The sequence below is a fragment of the Tachypleus tridentatus genome, chromosome 2 (genome assembly GCF_004210375.1).
Source record: "Tachypleus tridentatus isolate NWPU-2018 chromosome 2, ASM421037v1, whole genome shotgun sequence".
Taxonomy (NCBI): Eukaryota; Metazoa; Arthropoda; class Merostomata; order Xiphosura; family Limulidae; genus Tachypleus; species Tachypleus tridentatus.
In genome coordinates, this window is record NC_134826.1 from 12445114 (window position 1) to 12465055 (window position 19942).

Consider the following 19942-nt stretch of genomic DNA (forward strand, 5'->3'; position numbering starts at 1 on the left):
AAATGATAATACTAAAATACTAAAGTAATAATACTAAAGTGATAATACTAAATAAATAATACTAAAGTGATAATACTAAATAAATAATACTGAAGTGATAATACTAAAGAATAATACTAAAGAGATAATACTAAATTGAGAAAATGTTATTATTGTGTGTGAAATACACTATTATTTATGCTTTCATGGATACAAATCTTGTGACGTAATTTTCGTATTGGAAGTTGTTGACATGATAATGGTTGCTTTCATAATATTCCGATGATTTCTATACATGCAGAAAAACCTTCAAATAATGGAATTGACCGTCACATTATAACGCCCCACGACTTAAAGGGTGAGCATGTTTGGCGCTACAGGGATGCGAACCCGTGACCCTCAGATTACGAGTCGAATACCTTAACACACTTGCCCATGCCGGGCCTCAGTGCTTGATATACCGTGTTTCATTTATTGTATTGTTCGGAAGGGTGTGGATTATCATGCGATGAATGTTCCTGTAAGGTGATTTATTATATCTTTATATGTTTGACCATCTTGTCTAACAAACTTTGTCATTAGGTGTTCGCGACCATAATTCTTACTCCTATTTTATGCACCTTTTCTCTTTGCTGATAAACTTTGATTAACCTATTCACAAAACTGTGACGCTCACCCTGTGTCATGCCTCTTGGACAAAACGTCTTTACTGTGGTCCTCACCCTGGGTCATGCCTCTTGGACAAAACGTCTTTACTGTGGCGGTCACCCTGTGTCATGCCTCTTGGACAAAACGTCTTTACTGTGGCGCTCACCCTGTGTCATGCCTCTTGGACAAAACGTCTTTACTGTGGCGGTCACCCTGTGTCATGTCTCTTGGACAAAACGTCTTTACTGTGGCGGTCACCCTGTGTCATGCCTCTTGGACAAAACGTCTTTACTGTGGCGCTCACCCTGTATCATGATCCCTGAACTGAGAACAGATTAGATTTATAGTTCTTCAGGTACCACTTGACACATCATACCTTCAGCTAATATCATTGATTCACATAAAGTACGTATATTTAACCTCTTACGAGAAATATTTATATTATTCAACATATTCAAGGGTTCTCCGTACATCATAAGAGAATCCCCTCCTGATGCCGATCTTCCAACATATTCTTGACATCAGACCATCAACTATAATCAAGGTTTGCTTCAGCTGCCAACGATCTCCATCGTTCAAAAGTAGAACCATCAAGAATAAAATCTATCTGTTTATTTGAAATGATAGAAACGTATCGAGCATTTTAGGTACATGAAACAAAATTGTTGTTATACAAAGTACTTTGATTTCCTACTTTAACATTTTCATGCCGAGAGTTTGTATCAGCAGAATGTTTTCTTATGTGTTAGACTTGTTTCTGAGCTGGTTTCGTCTGTGAGAGCGTGACTACAAGCTGCAACTAGATAAATCGGTGAAGTTCGGAAGATATCCGAGTTTCCATCAGCACACAAATAAACAAAAGATATGAACGCGGAGTTCCGGATTAGAGATCATAGCTATTAAAATAAATTCGCTTCATTTTTCCTTTATAATTTGTGAGAAAAATAATTTAAAAGTTTACAGTTCAGTGCAGGAAGTGGAGGAACGATATGTTTAAAGTATTTCTACCAGTTAGAAATTTTCTCAAGTTGATTAAGAACAGCATATTTTAAAGAAACTTCCGGTAATGCTAAGCCTGAAAAGTTGTATCTTGTTTGAGATCTCCTTCGTAAACACATATGCTTAAAAATCTAACACCGGTGTGTAAATAGTCCGGTATTCTTTTTGAAAGGATTTGCTTTATTTGGCTTGTAAAACATTAATAACTTTCAAACTCGTCGATTTTCACATAAACACTGAATAACACATTGGCGGCGATATATAATATTGAAGAAAGCCAATTTGGAGTACACAAAACAATTACCTTTCACCATGATGACGCGAAACAGACTCGAAGTACAAATGAATTCTAAAGACGTATTAAACCTTTAAGTAAAGACGAAATGTTCCGTATTTTGTGTATCAATTTTCTACATCAGCTGATTGTTAGTTAAATGTAGTGTATAAATGTTCTTCCTGTTCTGTGTCAACTATTTTCTACATCAGCTGATTGTTAGTTAAGTGTCGTGTATAAATGTTTTTCCTGTTCTGTGTTAACTATTTTCTACATCAGCTGATTGTTATTTAAATGTAGTATATAAATGTTCTTCCTGTTCTGTGTTAACTATTTTCTACATCAGCTGATTATTCGTTGAGTGTAGTGTATAAATGTTCTTCCTGTTCTGTGTCAACTATTTTCTACATCAGCTGATTATTAGTTGAGTGTAGTGTATAAATGTTCTTCCTGTTCTGTGTCAACTACTTTCTGCATCAGCTAATTGTTAGTTAAGTGTAGTGTATAAATGTTCGTCCTGTTCTGTGTCAACTACTTTCTACATCAGCTGATTGTTAGTTAAGTGTAGTGTATAAATGTTCTTCCTGTTCTGTGTCAACTATTTCCTACATCAGCTGATTGTAGTTAAATGTAGTGTATAAATGTTCTTCCTGTTCTGTGTCAACTATTTTCTACATCAGCTGATTGTTAGTTAAGTGTAGGGTATAAATGTTCTTCCTGTTGTATGTTAACTATTTTCTACATCAGCTGATTGTAGTTGAGTGTAGTGTATAAACGGTGTTCCTCTTCTCTATTAAATATTTTCTGTATTAACTGATTGTTAGTTAAGGGTAGTGTACAAACGGTGCTCCAGTTTTATATTAACTATTTTCTATATTGGCTGACTGGTAGTTAAGTATAGTGTATAAACGTTTTTATTTCTTTTTAATGTTAGCTATTTTCTGCATTAAAGACTTATTGCTGTATAAGTGTAGTGTATAAACGGTGTTCCTGTTCTTTATTAAATATTTGATATATTAGCTGGTTGTTAGTTAAATGTTGTGTATAAACTGTTTTTAGTGCTAACTATTTTATACATCAATTAATTATTAGTCAGGTCTAGTATATAAGCAGTGTTTCTTTTTAGTATGAAATATTTCACTAACAGGTGATTGGTAGTTAAGTGTACTGTATTAACGGTGTTCCTGTTCTGTACTAATAAATTTTCTGTATTAGTTGATTGTTAGTTAAGTGTAGTGTATAAATGGTCTTCCTGTTCTGTATCAACTATTTTCAATATTACCTAATGGTATGTTAAGTGGAGTGTATAAACCATGTTTGTTTCTTGTATTAACCATTTTCTATGTCAGGAGATTGTTAGTTAAGAGTAGCGTATAAGTGGTGTTCTGTATTATGTTCTCTGTGTTACCTGATTGTTAGTTAAGTGTAGTGTGTCAACTGTATTCCTGTTCTGTATTTACTATTTTCTACATTAGCCGATTGTTAAGTGTAAGTGTAAAATGATATTCCTGTTTTGTATTAACTAATTCATACATCAACTAATTGTTAGATAATTGTAGTGTATAAACGGTGTTCTTGTTCTCTATTAACTATTTTCTTTATTAGCTGATTGTTAGCTACGTGTAGTGTATAAACTGTATTTCTTTTTAGTCTTAACTGATTTATACATCAGCTGATTATTAGTTAAATGTAGTGTATAAACTGTATTTCTTTTTAGTCTTAACTGATTTTGACACATCAGCTGATTGTTAGTATAAATCAAGTGTATAAATGTTCTTCCTGTTCTGTGTCAACTATTTTCTACATCAGCTGATTGTTAGATAAGTGTAGTGTATAAATGTTCGTCCTGTTCTGTGTCAACTACTTTTCTACATCAGCTGATTGTTAGAGTGTAAAAATGTAGTGTATAAATGTTCTTCCTGTTCTGTGTCAACTATTTTCTACATCAGCTGATTGTTAGTTAAATGTAGTGTATAAATGTTCTTCCTGTTGTATGTTAACTATTTTCTACATCAGCTGATTGTAGTTGAGTGTAGTGTATAAACGGTGTTCCTCTTCTCTATTAAATATTTTCTGTATTAACTGATTGTTAGTTAAGGGTAGTGTACAAACGGTGCTCCAGTTCTATATTAACTATTTTCTATATTGGCTGACTGGTAGTTAAGTATAGTGTATAAACGTTTTTATTTCTTTTTAATGTTAGCTATTTTCTACATTAAAGACTTATTGCTGTATAAGTGTAGTGTATAAACGGTGTTCCTGTTCTTTATTAAATATTTGATATATTAGCTGGTTGTTAGTTAAATGTTGTGTATAAACTGTTTTTAGTGCTAACTATTTTATACATCAATTAATTATTAGTCAGGTCTAGTATATAAGCAGTGTTTCTTTTTAGTATGAAATATTTCACTAACAGGTGATTGGTAGTTAAGTGTACTGTATTAACGGTGTTCCTGTTCTGTACTAATAAATTTTCTGTATTAGTTGATTGTTAGTTAAGTGTAGTGTATAAATGGTCTTCCTGTTCTGTATCAACTATTTTCAATATTACCTAATGGTATGTTAAGTGGAGTGTATAAACCATGTTTGTTTCTTGTATTAACCAGTTTCTATGTCAGGAGATTGTTAGTTAAGAGTAGCGTATAAGTGGTGTTCTGTATTATGTTCTCTGTGTTACCTGATTGTTAGTTAAGTGTAGTGTGTCAACTGTATTCCTGTTCTGTATTTACTATTTTCTACATTAGCCGATTGTTACTTAAGTGTGTAAATGATATTCCTGTTTTGTATTAACTAATTCATACATCAACTAATTGTTAGATAATTGTAGTGTATAAACGGTGTTCTTGTTCTCTATTAACTATTTTCTTTATTAGCTGATTGTTAGCTACGTGTAGTGTATAAACTGTATTTCTTTTTAGTCTTAACTGATTTATACATCAGCCGATTATTAGTTAAATGTAGTGTATAAACTGTATTTCTTTTTAGTCTTAACTGATTTACACATCAGCTGATTGTTAGATAAATCAAGTGTATAAATGTTCTTCCTGTTCTGTGTCAACTATTTTCTACATCAGCTGATTGTTAGATAAGTGTAGTGTATAAATGTTCGTCCTGTTCTGTGTCAACTACTTTCTACATCAGCTGATTAGTTGAGTGTAGTGTATAAATGTTCTTCCTGTTCTGTGTTAACTATTTTCTACATCAGCTGATTGTTAGTTAAATGTAGTGTATAAATGTTCTTCCTGTTGTATGTTAACTATTTTCTACATCAGCTGATTGTAGTTGAGTGTAGTGTATAAACGGTGTTCCTCTTCTCTATTAAATATTTTCTGTATTAACTGATTGTTAGTTAAGGGTAGTGTACAAACGGTGCTCCAGTTCTATATTAACTATTTTCTATATTGGCTGACTGGTAGTTAAGTATAGTGTATAAACGTTTTTATTTCTTTTTAATGTTAGCTATTTTCTGCATTAAAGACTTATTGCTGTATAAGTGTAGTGTATAAACGGTGTTCCTGTTCTTTATTAAATATTTGATATATTAGCTGGTTGTTAGTTAAGTGTTGTGTATAAACTGTTTTTAGTGCTAACTATTTTATACATCAATTAATTATTAGTCAGGTCTAGTATATAAGCAGTGTTTCTTTTTAGTATGAAATATTTCACTAACAGGTGATTGGTAGTTAAGTGTACTGTATTAACGGTGTTCCTGTTCTGTACTAATAAATTTTCTGTATTAGTTGATTGTTAGTTAAGTGTAGTGTATAAATGGTCTTCCTGTTCTGTATCAACTATTTTCAATATTACCTAATGGTATGTTAAGTGGAGTGTATAAACCATGTTTGTTTCTTGTATTAACCATTTTCTATGTCAGGAGATTGTTAGTTAAGAGTAGCGTATAAGTGGTGTTCTGTATTATGTTCTCTGTGTTACCTGATTGTTAGTTAAGTGTAGTGTGTCAACTGTATTCCTGTTCTGTATTTACTATTTTCTACATTAGCCGATTGTTACTTAAGTGTGTAAATGATATTCCTGTTTTGTATTAACTAATTCATACATCAACTAATTGTTAGATAATTGTAGTGTATAAACGGTGTTCTTGTTCTCTATTAACTATTTTCTTTATTAGCTGATTGTTAGCTACGTGTAGTGTATAAACTGTATTTCTTTTTAGTCTTAACTGATTTATACATCAGCCGATTATTAGTTAAATGTAGTGTATAAACTGTATTTCTTTTTAGTCTTAACTGATTTACACATCAGCTGATTGTTAGTTAAGTGTAGTGTATAAACTGTATTTCTTTTTAGTCTTAACTGATTTACACATCAGCTGATTGTTAGTTAAGTGTAGTGTATAAACTGTATTTCTTTTTAGTCTTAACTGATTTACACATCAGCTGATTGTTAGATAAATCAAGTGTATAAATGTTCTTCCTGTTCTGTGTCAGCTATTTTCTACATCAGCTGATTGTTAGATAAATGTAGTGTATAAATGTTCGTCCTGTTCTGTGTCAACTACTTTCTACATCAGCTGATTGTTAGTTAAGTGTAGTGTATAAATGTTCGTCCTGTTCTGTGTCAACTACTTTCTACATCAGCTGATTGTTAGTTAAGTGTAGTGTATAAATGTTCGTCCTGTTCTGTGTCAACTACTTTCTACATCAGCTGATTGTTAGTTAAGTGTAGTGTATAAATGTTCGTTCTGTTCTTTGTCAACTACTTTCTACATCAGCTGATTATTAGTTAAGTGTAGTGTATAAATGTTCGTCCTGTTCTGTGTCAACTATTTTCTACATCAGCTGATTGTTAGTTCAGTGTAGTGTATAAATGTTCTTCCTGTTCTGTGTCAACTATTTTCTACATCAGCTGATTGTAGTTAAGTGTAGTGTATAAATGTTCTTCCTGTTCTGTGTCAACTATTTTTTGCATCAGCTGATTGTTAGTTAAGTGTAGGGTATAAATGTTCTTCCTGTTGTATGTTAACTATTTTCTACATCAGCTGATTGTAGTTGAGTGTAGTGTATAAACGGTGTTCCTCTTCTCTATTAACTATTTTCTGTATTAACTGATTGTTAGTTAAGGGTAGTGTACAAACGGTGCTTCAGTTCTATATTAACTATTTTCTATATTGGCTGACTGGTAGTTAAGTATAGTGTATAAACGTTTTTTTTTTCTTTTAATGTTAGCTATTTTCTGCATTAAAGACTTATTGCTGTATAAGTGTAGTGTATAAACGGTGTTCCTGTTCTTTATTAAATATTTGATATATTAGCTGATTGTTAGTTAAGTGTTGTGTATAAACTGATTTTAGTGCTAACTATTTTATACATCAATTAATTATTAGTCAGGTCTAGTGTATAAGCAGTGTTTCTTTTTAGTATGAAATATTTCACTAACAGGTGATTGGTAGTTAAGTGTAGTGTATTAACGGTGTTCCTGTTCTGTACTAATAAATTTTCTGTATTAGTTGATTGTTAGTTAAGTGTAGTGTATAAATGGTCTTCCTGTTCTGTATCAACTATTTTCAATATTATCTAATGGTATGTTAAGTGGAGTGTATAAACCATGTTTGTTTCTTGTATTAACCATTTTCTATGTCAGCTGATTGTTAGTTAAGAGTAGCGTATAAGTGGTGTTCTGTATTATGTTCTCTGTGTTACCTGATTGTTAGTTAAGTGTAGTGTGTCAACGGTATTCCTGTTCTGTATTTACTATTTTCTACATTAGCTGATTGTTACTTAAGTGTGTTAATGATATTCCTGTTTTGTATTAACTAATTCATACATCAACTAATTGTAAGATAATTGTAGTGTATAAACGGTGTTCTTGTTCTCTATTAACTATTTTCTTTATTAGCTGATTGTTAGCTACGTGTAGTGTATAAACTGTATTTCTTTTTAGTCTTAACTGATTTATATATCAGCCGATTGTTAGTTAAGTTAGTGTATAAACTGTATTTCTTTTTAGTCTTAACTGATTTACACATCAGCTGATTGTTAGTTAAGTGTAGTGTATAAACTGTATTTGTTTTTAGTCTTAACTGATTTACACATCAGCTGATTGTTAGTTAAGTGTAGTGTATAAACTGTATTTCTTTTTAGTCTTAACTGATTTACACATCAGCTGATTGTTAGTTGAGTGTAGTGTATAAACTATATTTCTTTTTAGTCTTAACTGATTTACACATCAGCTGATTGTTAGTTAAGTGTAGTTTATAAACTGTATTTCTTTTTAGTCTTAACTGATTTACACATCAGCTGATTGTTAGTTAAGTGTAGTGTATAAACGGTGTTCTTGTTTTGTATTATCTATTTTCTACCTTATTTACTCTTTTGGTTATGTGTAATGTATAAATGGTATTTCTGTTCTGTATTAGCTATTTCCTACCTTACCTTGTATTAGTTAAGTGTGGTGTATATACGGTGTTCCTGTTCTGTATTATCTATTCACTACGTTAGTTAAGTGTAGAATATAAACAGTGTTACTTTTTTGTATTATCTATTTTTTATATAATTTGGCATTTTTATTTTGTGTAATGGTGTCTGGGATTTGTTCTCGTGGTGTGTGATGATCAGTTCATCTCGTACACCACCATGTAGCAATAGAACCAGCTTATGCTTATGTGGTTCTTAAAGTTAATTTTTTTATATTTTTAGTCTGAGACCTCACTATCATATCCATTAATTGAAATGTGTTTTGTGTATTTATTGTAAAGAGTATTTTTGAAATGTTGAACGTCGTGCTTGAAATTTCTAATCTCTGCGTTTCAAGATGTTTAAAATATTCAAGTTTCAGCTCACAATACGTGATCAAGTGTTGTGAACTAATGAAGAAAGCGTGCCTGAATCAGAGTTCCATCTTATTTAATTATATTGCAGAACAGAAATGAGCTTTACGTGGTGCCACCAATTAAAGTATTAAGCTCTCAACTGTGTAAGTCTTCCGTTATTGAGGCTGTTACTTGGTTTCAAGAACTACAGTTAGGCGACTACGTGCTCTAAATTTACACATGAGGCTTTGTAAATGTAAAGCAGTTAATAAAGGAAATAAAATCATGATAGTCGGATCAACTGTTACACTGTTTTGATTGTGATTTAACTGAAACCACAAGAAATCTTGTTTTCTCTTCATTGCAGCTCAGACTGAAATGATAACTTATGATCTTCAAGATGCTGACGTCACGCCTAACCCCACTTTTTATTGGAGCTCCTCGTTGCTTCCCCATAACGTTTCTCCTATGTATTCAGGCTTAGGTTGCTTCTCCCACTACTACAGAGGCTGTAATCTTTCCAACTCCTCTTCTGCGTCACTTTCCACACCTTCCCAAACATCCTTCTATCCTTATGGAACAGTACCTGCATTAGGGTGGGCTTCTCATGCACCAGGAAATGTGGGTCTGCACAGTGGAAGCACAAACCACGAAAACAGCAGTCCACTAGATGGAGCTTCTATTTCGAACAGAAGCACCTTTACAGAAGGAAATGTCTTGGAGAGAGCCGCGAAGATGAGAAACGAGTGATAACTGAACAAAAGAGTGAGAAATTTATACATTAAAATAAATAGAACAGTTTATATAAGCTGTAAAAAGTGGAGAATTCTAAATAAAACTAACTCAGAAATATATGATCTTTTCCAGACATGTAAAAGTAAAATATGTAATTTTTGATATATTATACAAAGAAAATATTAAGAATACATAAAGAATTCTAGCAAAGAAGCAGGTTGGACTACACATTAATAAAACTATAAAATAAAACCAATCATTCCACGTAAAAGGAATGTGACCAAGACAGACCATCCATATGTCGAAATTCAAAAAGAAACGGTGGACGTTCAAAAGAACGTAGATGTTAGAAATATAAAAGTACAGATACTTGGCAAATATACAACATATTTATATATGTATACAAAAAAAAAGATAAATTTTAAAATGTGCAAAGAAACAGAGGAACGAGGTACATCTTCCACATATAAAAATAAAATAAGATATATACATTGTGTGTTAATAACAACATAAAGGTAATGTGAATTTTCAGTTTATAAACAACTTAGAAAAAACATTCGTTGCATAAAGTGCAATGTTGAGTTAAGTTAAATGTGTGGACAGAATTATATAAATGAAGTAGACTGTCTACATATATATATTCAGGAATTATAAAAAAAATATATTTACTTTGCAAGTAGAGAACTGTAAGACCAAAGCGGGCCTTGGATTCGTAGAAATAAAAAACACGTGGAAGTTATGTTCAGAAAATCATACAAAACACACAGGCCATCTGTATGTAGAGATTTACTCAAATAACTAAGACTATCTGTATACAGAGATTTACTCAAATAACTAAGACCATCTGTGTATAGAGATTTACACAAATATCGTAAGCTGTGTGTGTGTATACATACATATATATATTTTAGTTTGTTATAACTTAAAAGAACAAGCCGAAACAAAAATAAATTAAACAAAAACGCTGCACTAATTGAAAAGGTCCCAGGATACAAGCTATAATGTGGGATTATAAGATGTATCCTAGGTTTTGGAGGTGACATGAATAAGTAGGACCCACATTGTGGTGGGGATACACCGTCTATCAGCCTTAACCTCCATTTGCTAGTCTCACATAGGGAATAAAGGTGTAGCAATAGACATAGAAATGAAATAAAAATTAGGAGGGCGAGATGTGGGTACTCAAGCCCACAACGTCCCACATCTATGTCACCCTTCATTACCTGCAGATAGTTGTGGGAAGGTGACTGCTCTCCAAGGTAAAGAAGAAAAATAATTGAAAAATAAATAATAAGAAAACGAAAAATAAGGTACTACCATTTGTGGATAAGGGAGATAAAACTTACCTCTTGAAGGTAGCATTCCAGCTCTCAGTATGGTAGAAAGGCACTAATTGATAGCACAATAGACAAATTATGCTAGTATGAAGCGTCCCATCCAATTATTTAAATAAACCAGTATAGCTCCCAACCACCACCCATTTATTAATAAGTATATTGTGACTATCGTGCTCCAAACAATATTTTATATGAGGCAAGGTGTACATCCACATAAAGTGGTGCCAAGTTGTTAAATGACCTTATTCTTCGGCAAGGTGTACATTTACATAAAGTAGTGCTAAATTGTTAAGTGACCTTATTCTTCGGCAAGGTGTACATTCACATAAAATAGTGCCAAGTTGTTAAATGACCTTATTCTTCGATAAGGTGTATATCTACATAAAGTAGTGCCAAGTTGTTAAATGACCTTATTTTTCGATAAGGTGTACATCCATATAAAATAGTGCCAAGTTGTTAAATGACCTTATTTTTCGATAAGGTGTATATCTACATAAAGTAGTGCTTAGTTGTTAAATGACCTTATTTTTCGATAAGGTGTACATCCATATAAAATAGTGCCAAGTTGCTAAATGACCTTATTCATAACGAAAAACAGTTATTAGAAATTTTAAGCAAAATTTCTCTAATTTTTATTTTTGGTAAAAGAAAATATTTTACCTTTCCAATTTATGGTTTACCCTATTTCGATAGTAATGTCCCATACCCTTCTGTTATAAACATTATAACTTTGATATCAGTAAGATATGATAAAATTTGTAATAAATTACAATATTTGATCAGTAATGTTGATATACTGATACAAATATTGATAGTTGATGGATTTAATAAAGAAACTTTAAATAATATTATTAAGCTATATTGTAACAAATATAAGAATGTTATAAATGAATACTTAATATATATATGTACAAAACTAACGTAGACTGTCTTATGTTGCCTAAATGGAATTGCAAAAACTTTGCTTTATGTAAAAAGAAAACAAGGTGTGCTTTGTCTTTATGGAATTACAGAAACAAGGTATGCTTTGTTTTAATGGAATTACAGAAACTAGGTATGCTTTGTTTTAATGGAATTACAGAAACAAGGTACGCTTTGTCTTTATGGAATTACAGAAACAAGGTATGCTTTGTTTTAATGGAGTTACAGAAACAAGGTATGCTTTGTTTTAATGGAGTTACAGAAACAAGGTATGCTTTGTTTTAATGGAATTACAGAAACAAGGTATGCTTTGTTTTAATGGAGTTACAGAAACAAGGTATGCTTTGTTTTAATGGAATTACAGAAACAAGGTATGATTTGTTTTAATGGAATTACAGAAACAAGGTATGCTTTGTTTTAATGGAATTACAGAAACAAGGTATGATTTGTTTTAATGGAATTACAGAAACAAGGTATGATTTGTTTTAATGGAATTACAGAAACAAGGTATGCTTTGTTTTAATGGAGTTACAGAAAGAAACGAGTTAGCCTCTGCTTATAGGTACGGAGAAAACGTGTTATGACGTGTTTGAAAACATTCTTCAAACTCAAAATAAAGTAAACACATATTGTTCCAGAACGTTTGTTTATAATTATTTCACTTAAATTGAACATTTTGTTCAAAGTAAGAGAACTAGATTACGTGTAGTAACCCAAGCGTTTCAGATAATTACGTTTGAAGATAATATTCATGTTTGAAAATATATTATCTGAATTAAACTGAAAAGTTTCATGTCATTAAAATTTAAAAACACCCAATATCTACATTATTACAGGGCGTTTCATACCAATATGTTATAAGATATTTGTCACAAGTTAATTATATATCTCCAGAACGTTTCATGTCATTAAGTCTGAAAATATTTTTCAAACTTTGGAACACACGTTGAGTTTAATACTGTGGTTTAATATTTCACAGGAGTAGAATATTATTTTAATCTTATATGTGTTTCTCTGTAGTAAACACTTCACAAATTACAAACAATGACACACGATGTTTTTTTGAAGACCAAGTCTTTAATGTTATTATTCTGTTGCATTGTTTGTTTCATGTCAAATATTTAGTGTCAATATCCTTTGTCTTGTTAGAAGTCAAATCTTTGATATTACGTCAGTTGTTGTTTCGAATGGTTTTGTTGAAGGTCAAATCTTTAGTGATAATATTTTTTTTTCTGTAGGACAAATGTCCAATGCTAACATTCTGGTATGTTTCTTTTAAAATCAACTCCTTAATGTTAATATCGTGTTGTGTTTTTTGTTGAAGGTCAAATCTGTAGTGTTAATACTTTTATTTTAGTTTGTTTGCTGCAGATCAAATTTTTAATGTTAATATTCTGTTTTAAAATTATTTGTTGAAGCCCAATTTTTCATATTTATACTTTGTTATAATTTATTTTGTTAAAGGCCGAATTTTTAGTGTTAACATTCTGTTGTAATTTTTTTTTCTGTAGATGAGCTTTCTAGCGTTAATGTTCTGTTATGGCTTTTGTTAAACGTAAAATATGTATTGTTAATGTTCTGTTATGGCTTTTGTTAAAGGGAAAATATGTGTTGTTAATATCCTGTTTTGGTTTGCTTTATTGTATTGCAGATCTTTAGAATTAATATTCTGTTAGTATTTTTGTTAAAGATTAAATATTTAGTGTTAATGCTGTTTATTTGTTGTTTTTTTTTGGTTTATTTTATTATAAGTCATATTTTTAGTGTTAATAATCTGTCAGAATTTATTTATTAAGGTGAAATTTTTAACGTTGGTTTCCTGTTTTGGTTTAGTTTTTGAAGGTTAAATCTATATGGTTAATACTCTGTTTTGTTATAAGTCATGATTTTAGTGTTAATATTCTATTAAAGTTTTTTAAAGGTGAAATTTTATTCTTAATTTTGTTTTAGGGTTTTTAAAAGTAAAATATTTATTGTTAATATTTTGTTTCAGTTTGTTTTATTGAATGTCAAATCCAATGTGTAATTAGGTTGTCCAGAAATATATGTCGGAATTCTCACGATAACATTACGAAGCTCAGTATTGAATAACTTTTCGTTGGTCTGGTTGGTTTAATCCAACGATTGTTGCTTACAAGACGACTTAATTGCCTGCTGTTTCAACTCCACTTAGAGTGAGTTTCGCAACTTCCAAGGCAGCATGGATAAGAACGACTTTCATCTGGTTTTCCTCTACGACTTCAAATTTGGACAAAAAGCTTCTGAAACTACACGGTACATCAACCAGGTATTTGGCCATGGATCTGTTACTGAGCGTACAGTAGACTATGTTAGACTATGAAGGTCGTGGAAGGAAACTATTCTTAGCTTAAAACACATTAAGGGAAGCAGTTGAGACAGACCATTGCATAAAAGTGCGTGACCTTGCAGAAAAGCTAGGCACAAGCAAGCCAATCATTGTCAACCACCTGAGTGCGATTGGAAAGATGAAAAAGTTGGATAAGTGGATTCCGCATAAGCTGACTGAAGATCAACAAAATCGGCGTTATGAGACCTGTCAAGGATGATGCTCCAAAATTTGAACGAATTGGGAATCTGCCTCACTCACCTTATTCTCCAGATCTTTCCCTGCAAATTTTCATTTTTTTCAAGTATTTTAACAACTTTTTGAACAATAAACGCTTTCAAATCCAGGCAGCTGCAGAAGTAGCTTTCAAGGAGTCCATTGACCATAAAAACTCTGATTTCTACAACAGGGGCATAAAAGATTAAAGGCAGCTAGTCCTCACCACCCACCGCCAACTCTTGGGCTACTCTTTTAATAACGAATAATGGGATTGACCGCGCATTATAACGCCCACACGGCTGAAAACAGAATTGTTACACGTTGGCAAAAGTGTGTTGAAGCAAATGGTGCTTACTTTGATTAAAACATGTTTAAAAACTGGTTTATACTTTTACAGACTTCGCAGTTCAAAAACGACATTTATTTCTGGACAACCTAATTATACTATGTTTTGGTCTATTTTCTTTAGCCTTTATATTCTATTGTAGTTTCTTTTTTTCTTAAGTCAAATTTTTAGCGCTAATATTCTGATATGGTTTTTGTTAAAGATAAAATTTGTATTGTTTAATTTGGTTTGTTTTGTTTATGGTCAAACCTTAAGTCCTAATATACTGTTAGTTTTTTTTTAATGTAGTATATTTAGCGTTAATACTGTGTTTTGGTTTGTTTCGTTGAAGGTAAACCCTTAGTGTTAATATTCATTGATGATTTTTGTTGCAAGTGAAATCTTTTAGTGTTAATATTCTGTTTTGAATTGTTTTTTAGGTCAAATATTTAGCGCTAATATTCTGTTGCGGTTTGTTTTGTCTAAGGTCAAACCTTTTGTGTTAATGTTTTCTTTTTACGGTTTTTGCTGAAGTTGAAATCGTTAGTGGCAATACTCTATTATGGTTTATGTTGTAGGTCAAACTTATTGTGTTAATAAACTATTTTGATTTGGTTTGTTTATTGTTAATATTCTATGATGCTTTTGTCAAATCTAGTGTTAATATTTTCTTATCGTTTCTTTTGTTTAAGGTCAAACCTTTAATGTGAATATTCAGTTTTGTATTTTTTCATGGCTAATCGCCCCCCAGTGGCTCAGCGGTATGTCTGCGGACTTACACGCTAAAATCCGGGTTTCGATACCCGTGGTGGGCAGAGCACAGATAGCCCATTATGTAGCTTTGTACTAAATTCAAAAACAAAAAACATCATGGCTAATTATTTAGCGTTAATATTATATCACGATTTCTTTTCTTTAGTTGTTTGTTATGTGCCAAATCTTTAATTTTAATGTTGTGTTATCATTTGTTTTTAATGTCAAATCCTTGTTGTTAATGCTTTGTTTTATTTATTGGCTGAAGGTCAAATTTCTAATGTTAATACTCCGTTATGATTTGTTTTCGAAGATCAAATCCTTATTCTTAACATTCTGTTTTGGTTTCTTTTGTTGAACGTTTAATCTTCAACGTTTATAGTCTGTTATAATTTGTTTTATTAAAGGCTAAATATTTAGTGTTAATATTATGTTGTGGTTTATTTTTTGAGGTCAGTTCCTTAGCACTACTATTCTGTAATGTTTTCTTAATGTAAAATTTTATTGTTAAAATTCTGTTTTGTTGAAGGTAAAATCTGTTGTGTTAATACTCTGGCTTAATTTGTTTTTTAGCCTTAATAATCTGTTAGTTTTGTTGAAGCTCAGATATTTAGCAATAATCTGTTATGGTTTTTGAAGAAGTTCAATCCCTTAAAGCTAATTTTGTCTCTTAGTTTGTTTCTTGATGTCAAATCATTAGCGCTGTTATTCTGTCACGATTTCTTTTTCTGAAGGTCAAACCCTTGGTGCTAATATTCCGCTATAGGTTTTTGCTGAAGGTCAAATCCATATTGTTAATACTTTGTTTTGTTGATGGTCAAATATTTAGCGTTAATAATCTGTTAGAGTTTGTTGGAGGTCAAAATCTATAATGTTTATATATTGTTATGCTTTCTTTTATTGAGAGTCAAATATATTCTGTTTTATTTGTTAAGTAGACGTATAACAATACTGAATTAATTTTCTTTATTTCAAAATCCAACAATGTTTTATTCTTAATAAGCAAAAGTACAGCAGATAACTTTGTTTTATTTATTGTAATATTCTATAATGGCTCAATCAAAACAAAAAATCTACCAGCAATGTCAGTTAAAATATCTTTTGCACGCATGATTTCAATACAGCTTCATCTAGCTACACACGAACCTTTTAAATTCAAAGGCCAACACGTTTGCTAGGTTTGAGAACTTTATACTTTGAATTTTGTACCTCTCTATATTTGAATCTTTTAAAAACGATCTGTGCACAGTAACAACAGCTCTAAACAAGGTGACGGAATTTATGTATGATGAAGTAAGTGTTAAGGTTAATGTTTTGTTATTTAGCGGATTCAGAGCTCTGTATATTGTTTTATTCAGTTCCACATTTATATAAGAAACAGTATATTTACAAACACATTAAATAATATTTATATTGTGTCATACAAACGTAAAATCCACGTCATACAATCTTTACAACAATGTAATATAACAATGACAAAACTTTAAATGACTGCTACAACAATGAATAATAAAATACACGAAAAACTGTCAAAGTACTATTACTGTACTGTAGATGATTACCATTATAACAATAAAAACAAAATAATTTGTTGAAAAATGTACAAGCACTGTACTATAATAGGTTATTGCCAGTATATTAATAGAAATAAATTAATATATTGAAGAATGTACCAGCAGTGAAATGTAGAATATTACCAGTATAATAATATAAACAACATAATTTATTCAACAGTGTTCCAGCACTGTGCAATAGAGGATTACCAGTAAGATAATCGAAACAAAAATAATTTGTTTAACAATATATCAGCAACGTAAAATAGATAATTGTCACTATAACAATACAAACAAAATAATTTGTTCAACAATATATCAGCACTGTATTATTACAAATTATTACAAATATGATAATAGAAACAAAATCATTTTTGGAACAATGTATCAGTACTATAGCAGTATAATTACCAGTATAATAAAAGAAAATAATTTATTTAACAATGCCAACAGTAACAATAGATGATTACCAGTATAAAAAAAAATATTTAACAATGCCAACACTAACAATAGATGATTACCAGTATAATAATGGAAACAAAATAATTTGTTGAACTGTGCACCAGACTATACTTTAGATAATTTCCAGTATAATAAAAGAAAAAAATTGTTTGTCGAAAAATTTGTACCAGCACTGTATTGTAGAGGATTACCAATACAATAAGAAAAACAAAATAATGTACCAGCAATGTACTGTAGTTGATAATGAATACCAAAATAGAAAACACCTACAACATCAAAATAACTTTTACCAACAAAATATTAAAAATAGAAATTATATTACGACCAATGTAAAAACAGCAAGAAGAAATTGTAATACGGCATTGTGCCATGGATTGTAACTGAGCGTAATAATATTACAATACATGTTAAATAATTTGGAACACTTTACGGTAGACTATAATTAGGGTGCATAATAATACAGTGCACGTTAAATTGCTGTAGAACTGTGTATAATAATAATAATTATCCTGTGTGCATGTAGATTTTTAAATGGGGTCATGATTTTCCTGTTTCGCTTCGTTTTCCGTCACAGAGAATTTTATTTTTCTCCATTCGAATGTACAGAAAAAAAATTGGGCAGCTGAATTTTCCGTGCGTAGTGGAACAAAACTAAGGTGAAGTGGTTACATGCAGATTTGACGTTTACAGAGTTATAAAGCGATGAATAGCGTTAGAAACAGTTCCGTGTTATCAGTTTTTCAAGTATCTGCCGAGTATTCAAGTGAAAAACTGTCATTTGTGGCAAGAAATTAAGAAAAACTTAGAAACATGTTCTCGAAGCGGTGCTATTTGTTTACAAACAGGCAATGTGCATATATGATTTGTGCCACGGGTAATCGGCTAGACTATATAAACATAATAGTATTGTCGTTGTATGTCCATGTATCTACTCAGGGGAGTAGCCGGGGGGGGGTTGGTTGTTGCCATGGGCCCAAACGTTTTAAACAAGTTCGGTTGCCACCTGTGAAGTTTCATAAAGAGCCATGATTGCGTAGCAGATAATTTCACACACAACAAATAGTCAAATGTAAATTTTTGATTGAACACTCTTTTAATACAACAAGTTTTTTCAGAACTAGAGAAATACAATCGAATATTTATGAAAGGATCAAACGCCTGTTCGTTCTCGCCAGGACATCTACAACACAGTTTGGTTCAACTTTAATATCACGGTGAATGTATAATGAAGCCTACTTTGCTGAGCCTGATAAATTTAAGTTGTATATTATATATATAGGCCTATATATTTATTTATGATTAAAAAAATAAGACAAATACCTCAGTGTGTCCATCCGAAATTTGTCAAAAAGGTGGTCTCAGAATGCATAATTCAGGCTTTTCTTTTATGTTTTTATTTAAAAAAATTTACGGGGGAGCATGCCCCCGGACCCCCTAGCATGGCTTCACTCCTGCGGCGCTTGCATCAAGCACTCAAACTAAAAACAAAAAAAAACCAATGGCCATTTCTGGCTACGCCCCTTTATCTACTTATCTATTTAAATATAATAATACTGTTCGTTGTATGTTGATATAAGTAATTTGAGTTATATAAATGTAATAGTATTGCCTGTTGAATGTCTAATTAATTAACTGAATCCATATAAGCAAAGTAGTTCCGTGTGTCGTATGTTCATAAAACACCTTCTCAGGGTGTGAATGGATCTTCACCAAATGTAGTATGGAGGCTCATTGAGGTCTTTGAAGTTGTAAATTAAAAATTTTCAGTTTTAAGGGTATTAATGATTTAAGCCTAGTTTCTGTACTATTTTAACATGTTAGTATCTTCACTGTTGTTTTGATATCACTTATGTAACTAACCCGAGCTTTAAATGTGTTTTCTTTGTTTGTTGCTCTAGTTCAACAGAACATAATTTTTGTTGTCTGTCAAAATGTCTTATTATTTTTGTGTATAAATTCTGGTGGATAAACATTTATCATTAAAACAGTAGAATTATTTTGAATTGTTTAAAGAAAGTTACTTATGAAACTAGTGAATAATTTTAAATCGTATGACAGTCGAATCCTTGATATCTACGAGCGTTTAAAATATCATAAATCTGAGATCCAGATCATCCGACAAAATATATCGTGGGCCTTAGATAAACTGTTATAACCCTAAGTCCCTACTGATGTCAACAGCACATATTTTTTGAAAAGTTCCATAATGACTGACATCTACTTATTGGTAATTCTGTTCTGTTTACGATGAACGTCGTTCAATGATATAATAGTAACACAATTGATAAACCGACAGCATGTATTATGAATACAAAAAGACAAAACAAGGATGACTTAAAACTTGTAAGTATTTTAAATGTTTGGTTAGAACGAGTTCTGATGTTTCTGTTAAATAATGAGTGTGTAATATTTAACGGAAAATTTACAAACTGTAGCAAATAGGGTAATAATAGTCTTAGCTATAATAGCTAATTCAAATATATATCTGTATATATATAAACAGGAGGGAATATAGTCCATCAAGCTGGTTCAGATATACAGTCAAGTGAAAAAGTTAGGACACTTTATGAAAGCCTGTGTATTTGTGTAACATTTTTGGATATATAGATATTTAATCTCAA

General features: G+C 31.2%; 1 protein-coding gene across 1 annotated transcript in view; it reads left to right on the plus strand.

Moving 5' to 3' along the window:
* Positions 1 to 9521, plus strand: part of LOC143238299 (uncharacterized) — a 74642-nt gene extending 65121 nt beyond the window's left edge. The window contains exon 3 of the mRNA XM_076478390.1: positions 9037 to 9521. Within this exon, the coding sequence (XP_076334505.1) occupies positions 9037 to 9419 (383 nt within the window). The 3' untranslated portion in view covers positions 9420 to 9521. The remainder of the gene's footprint in view (positions 1 to 9036) is intronic.
* The last annotated feature ends 10421 nt before the right edge of the window (positions 9522 to 19942 follow it).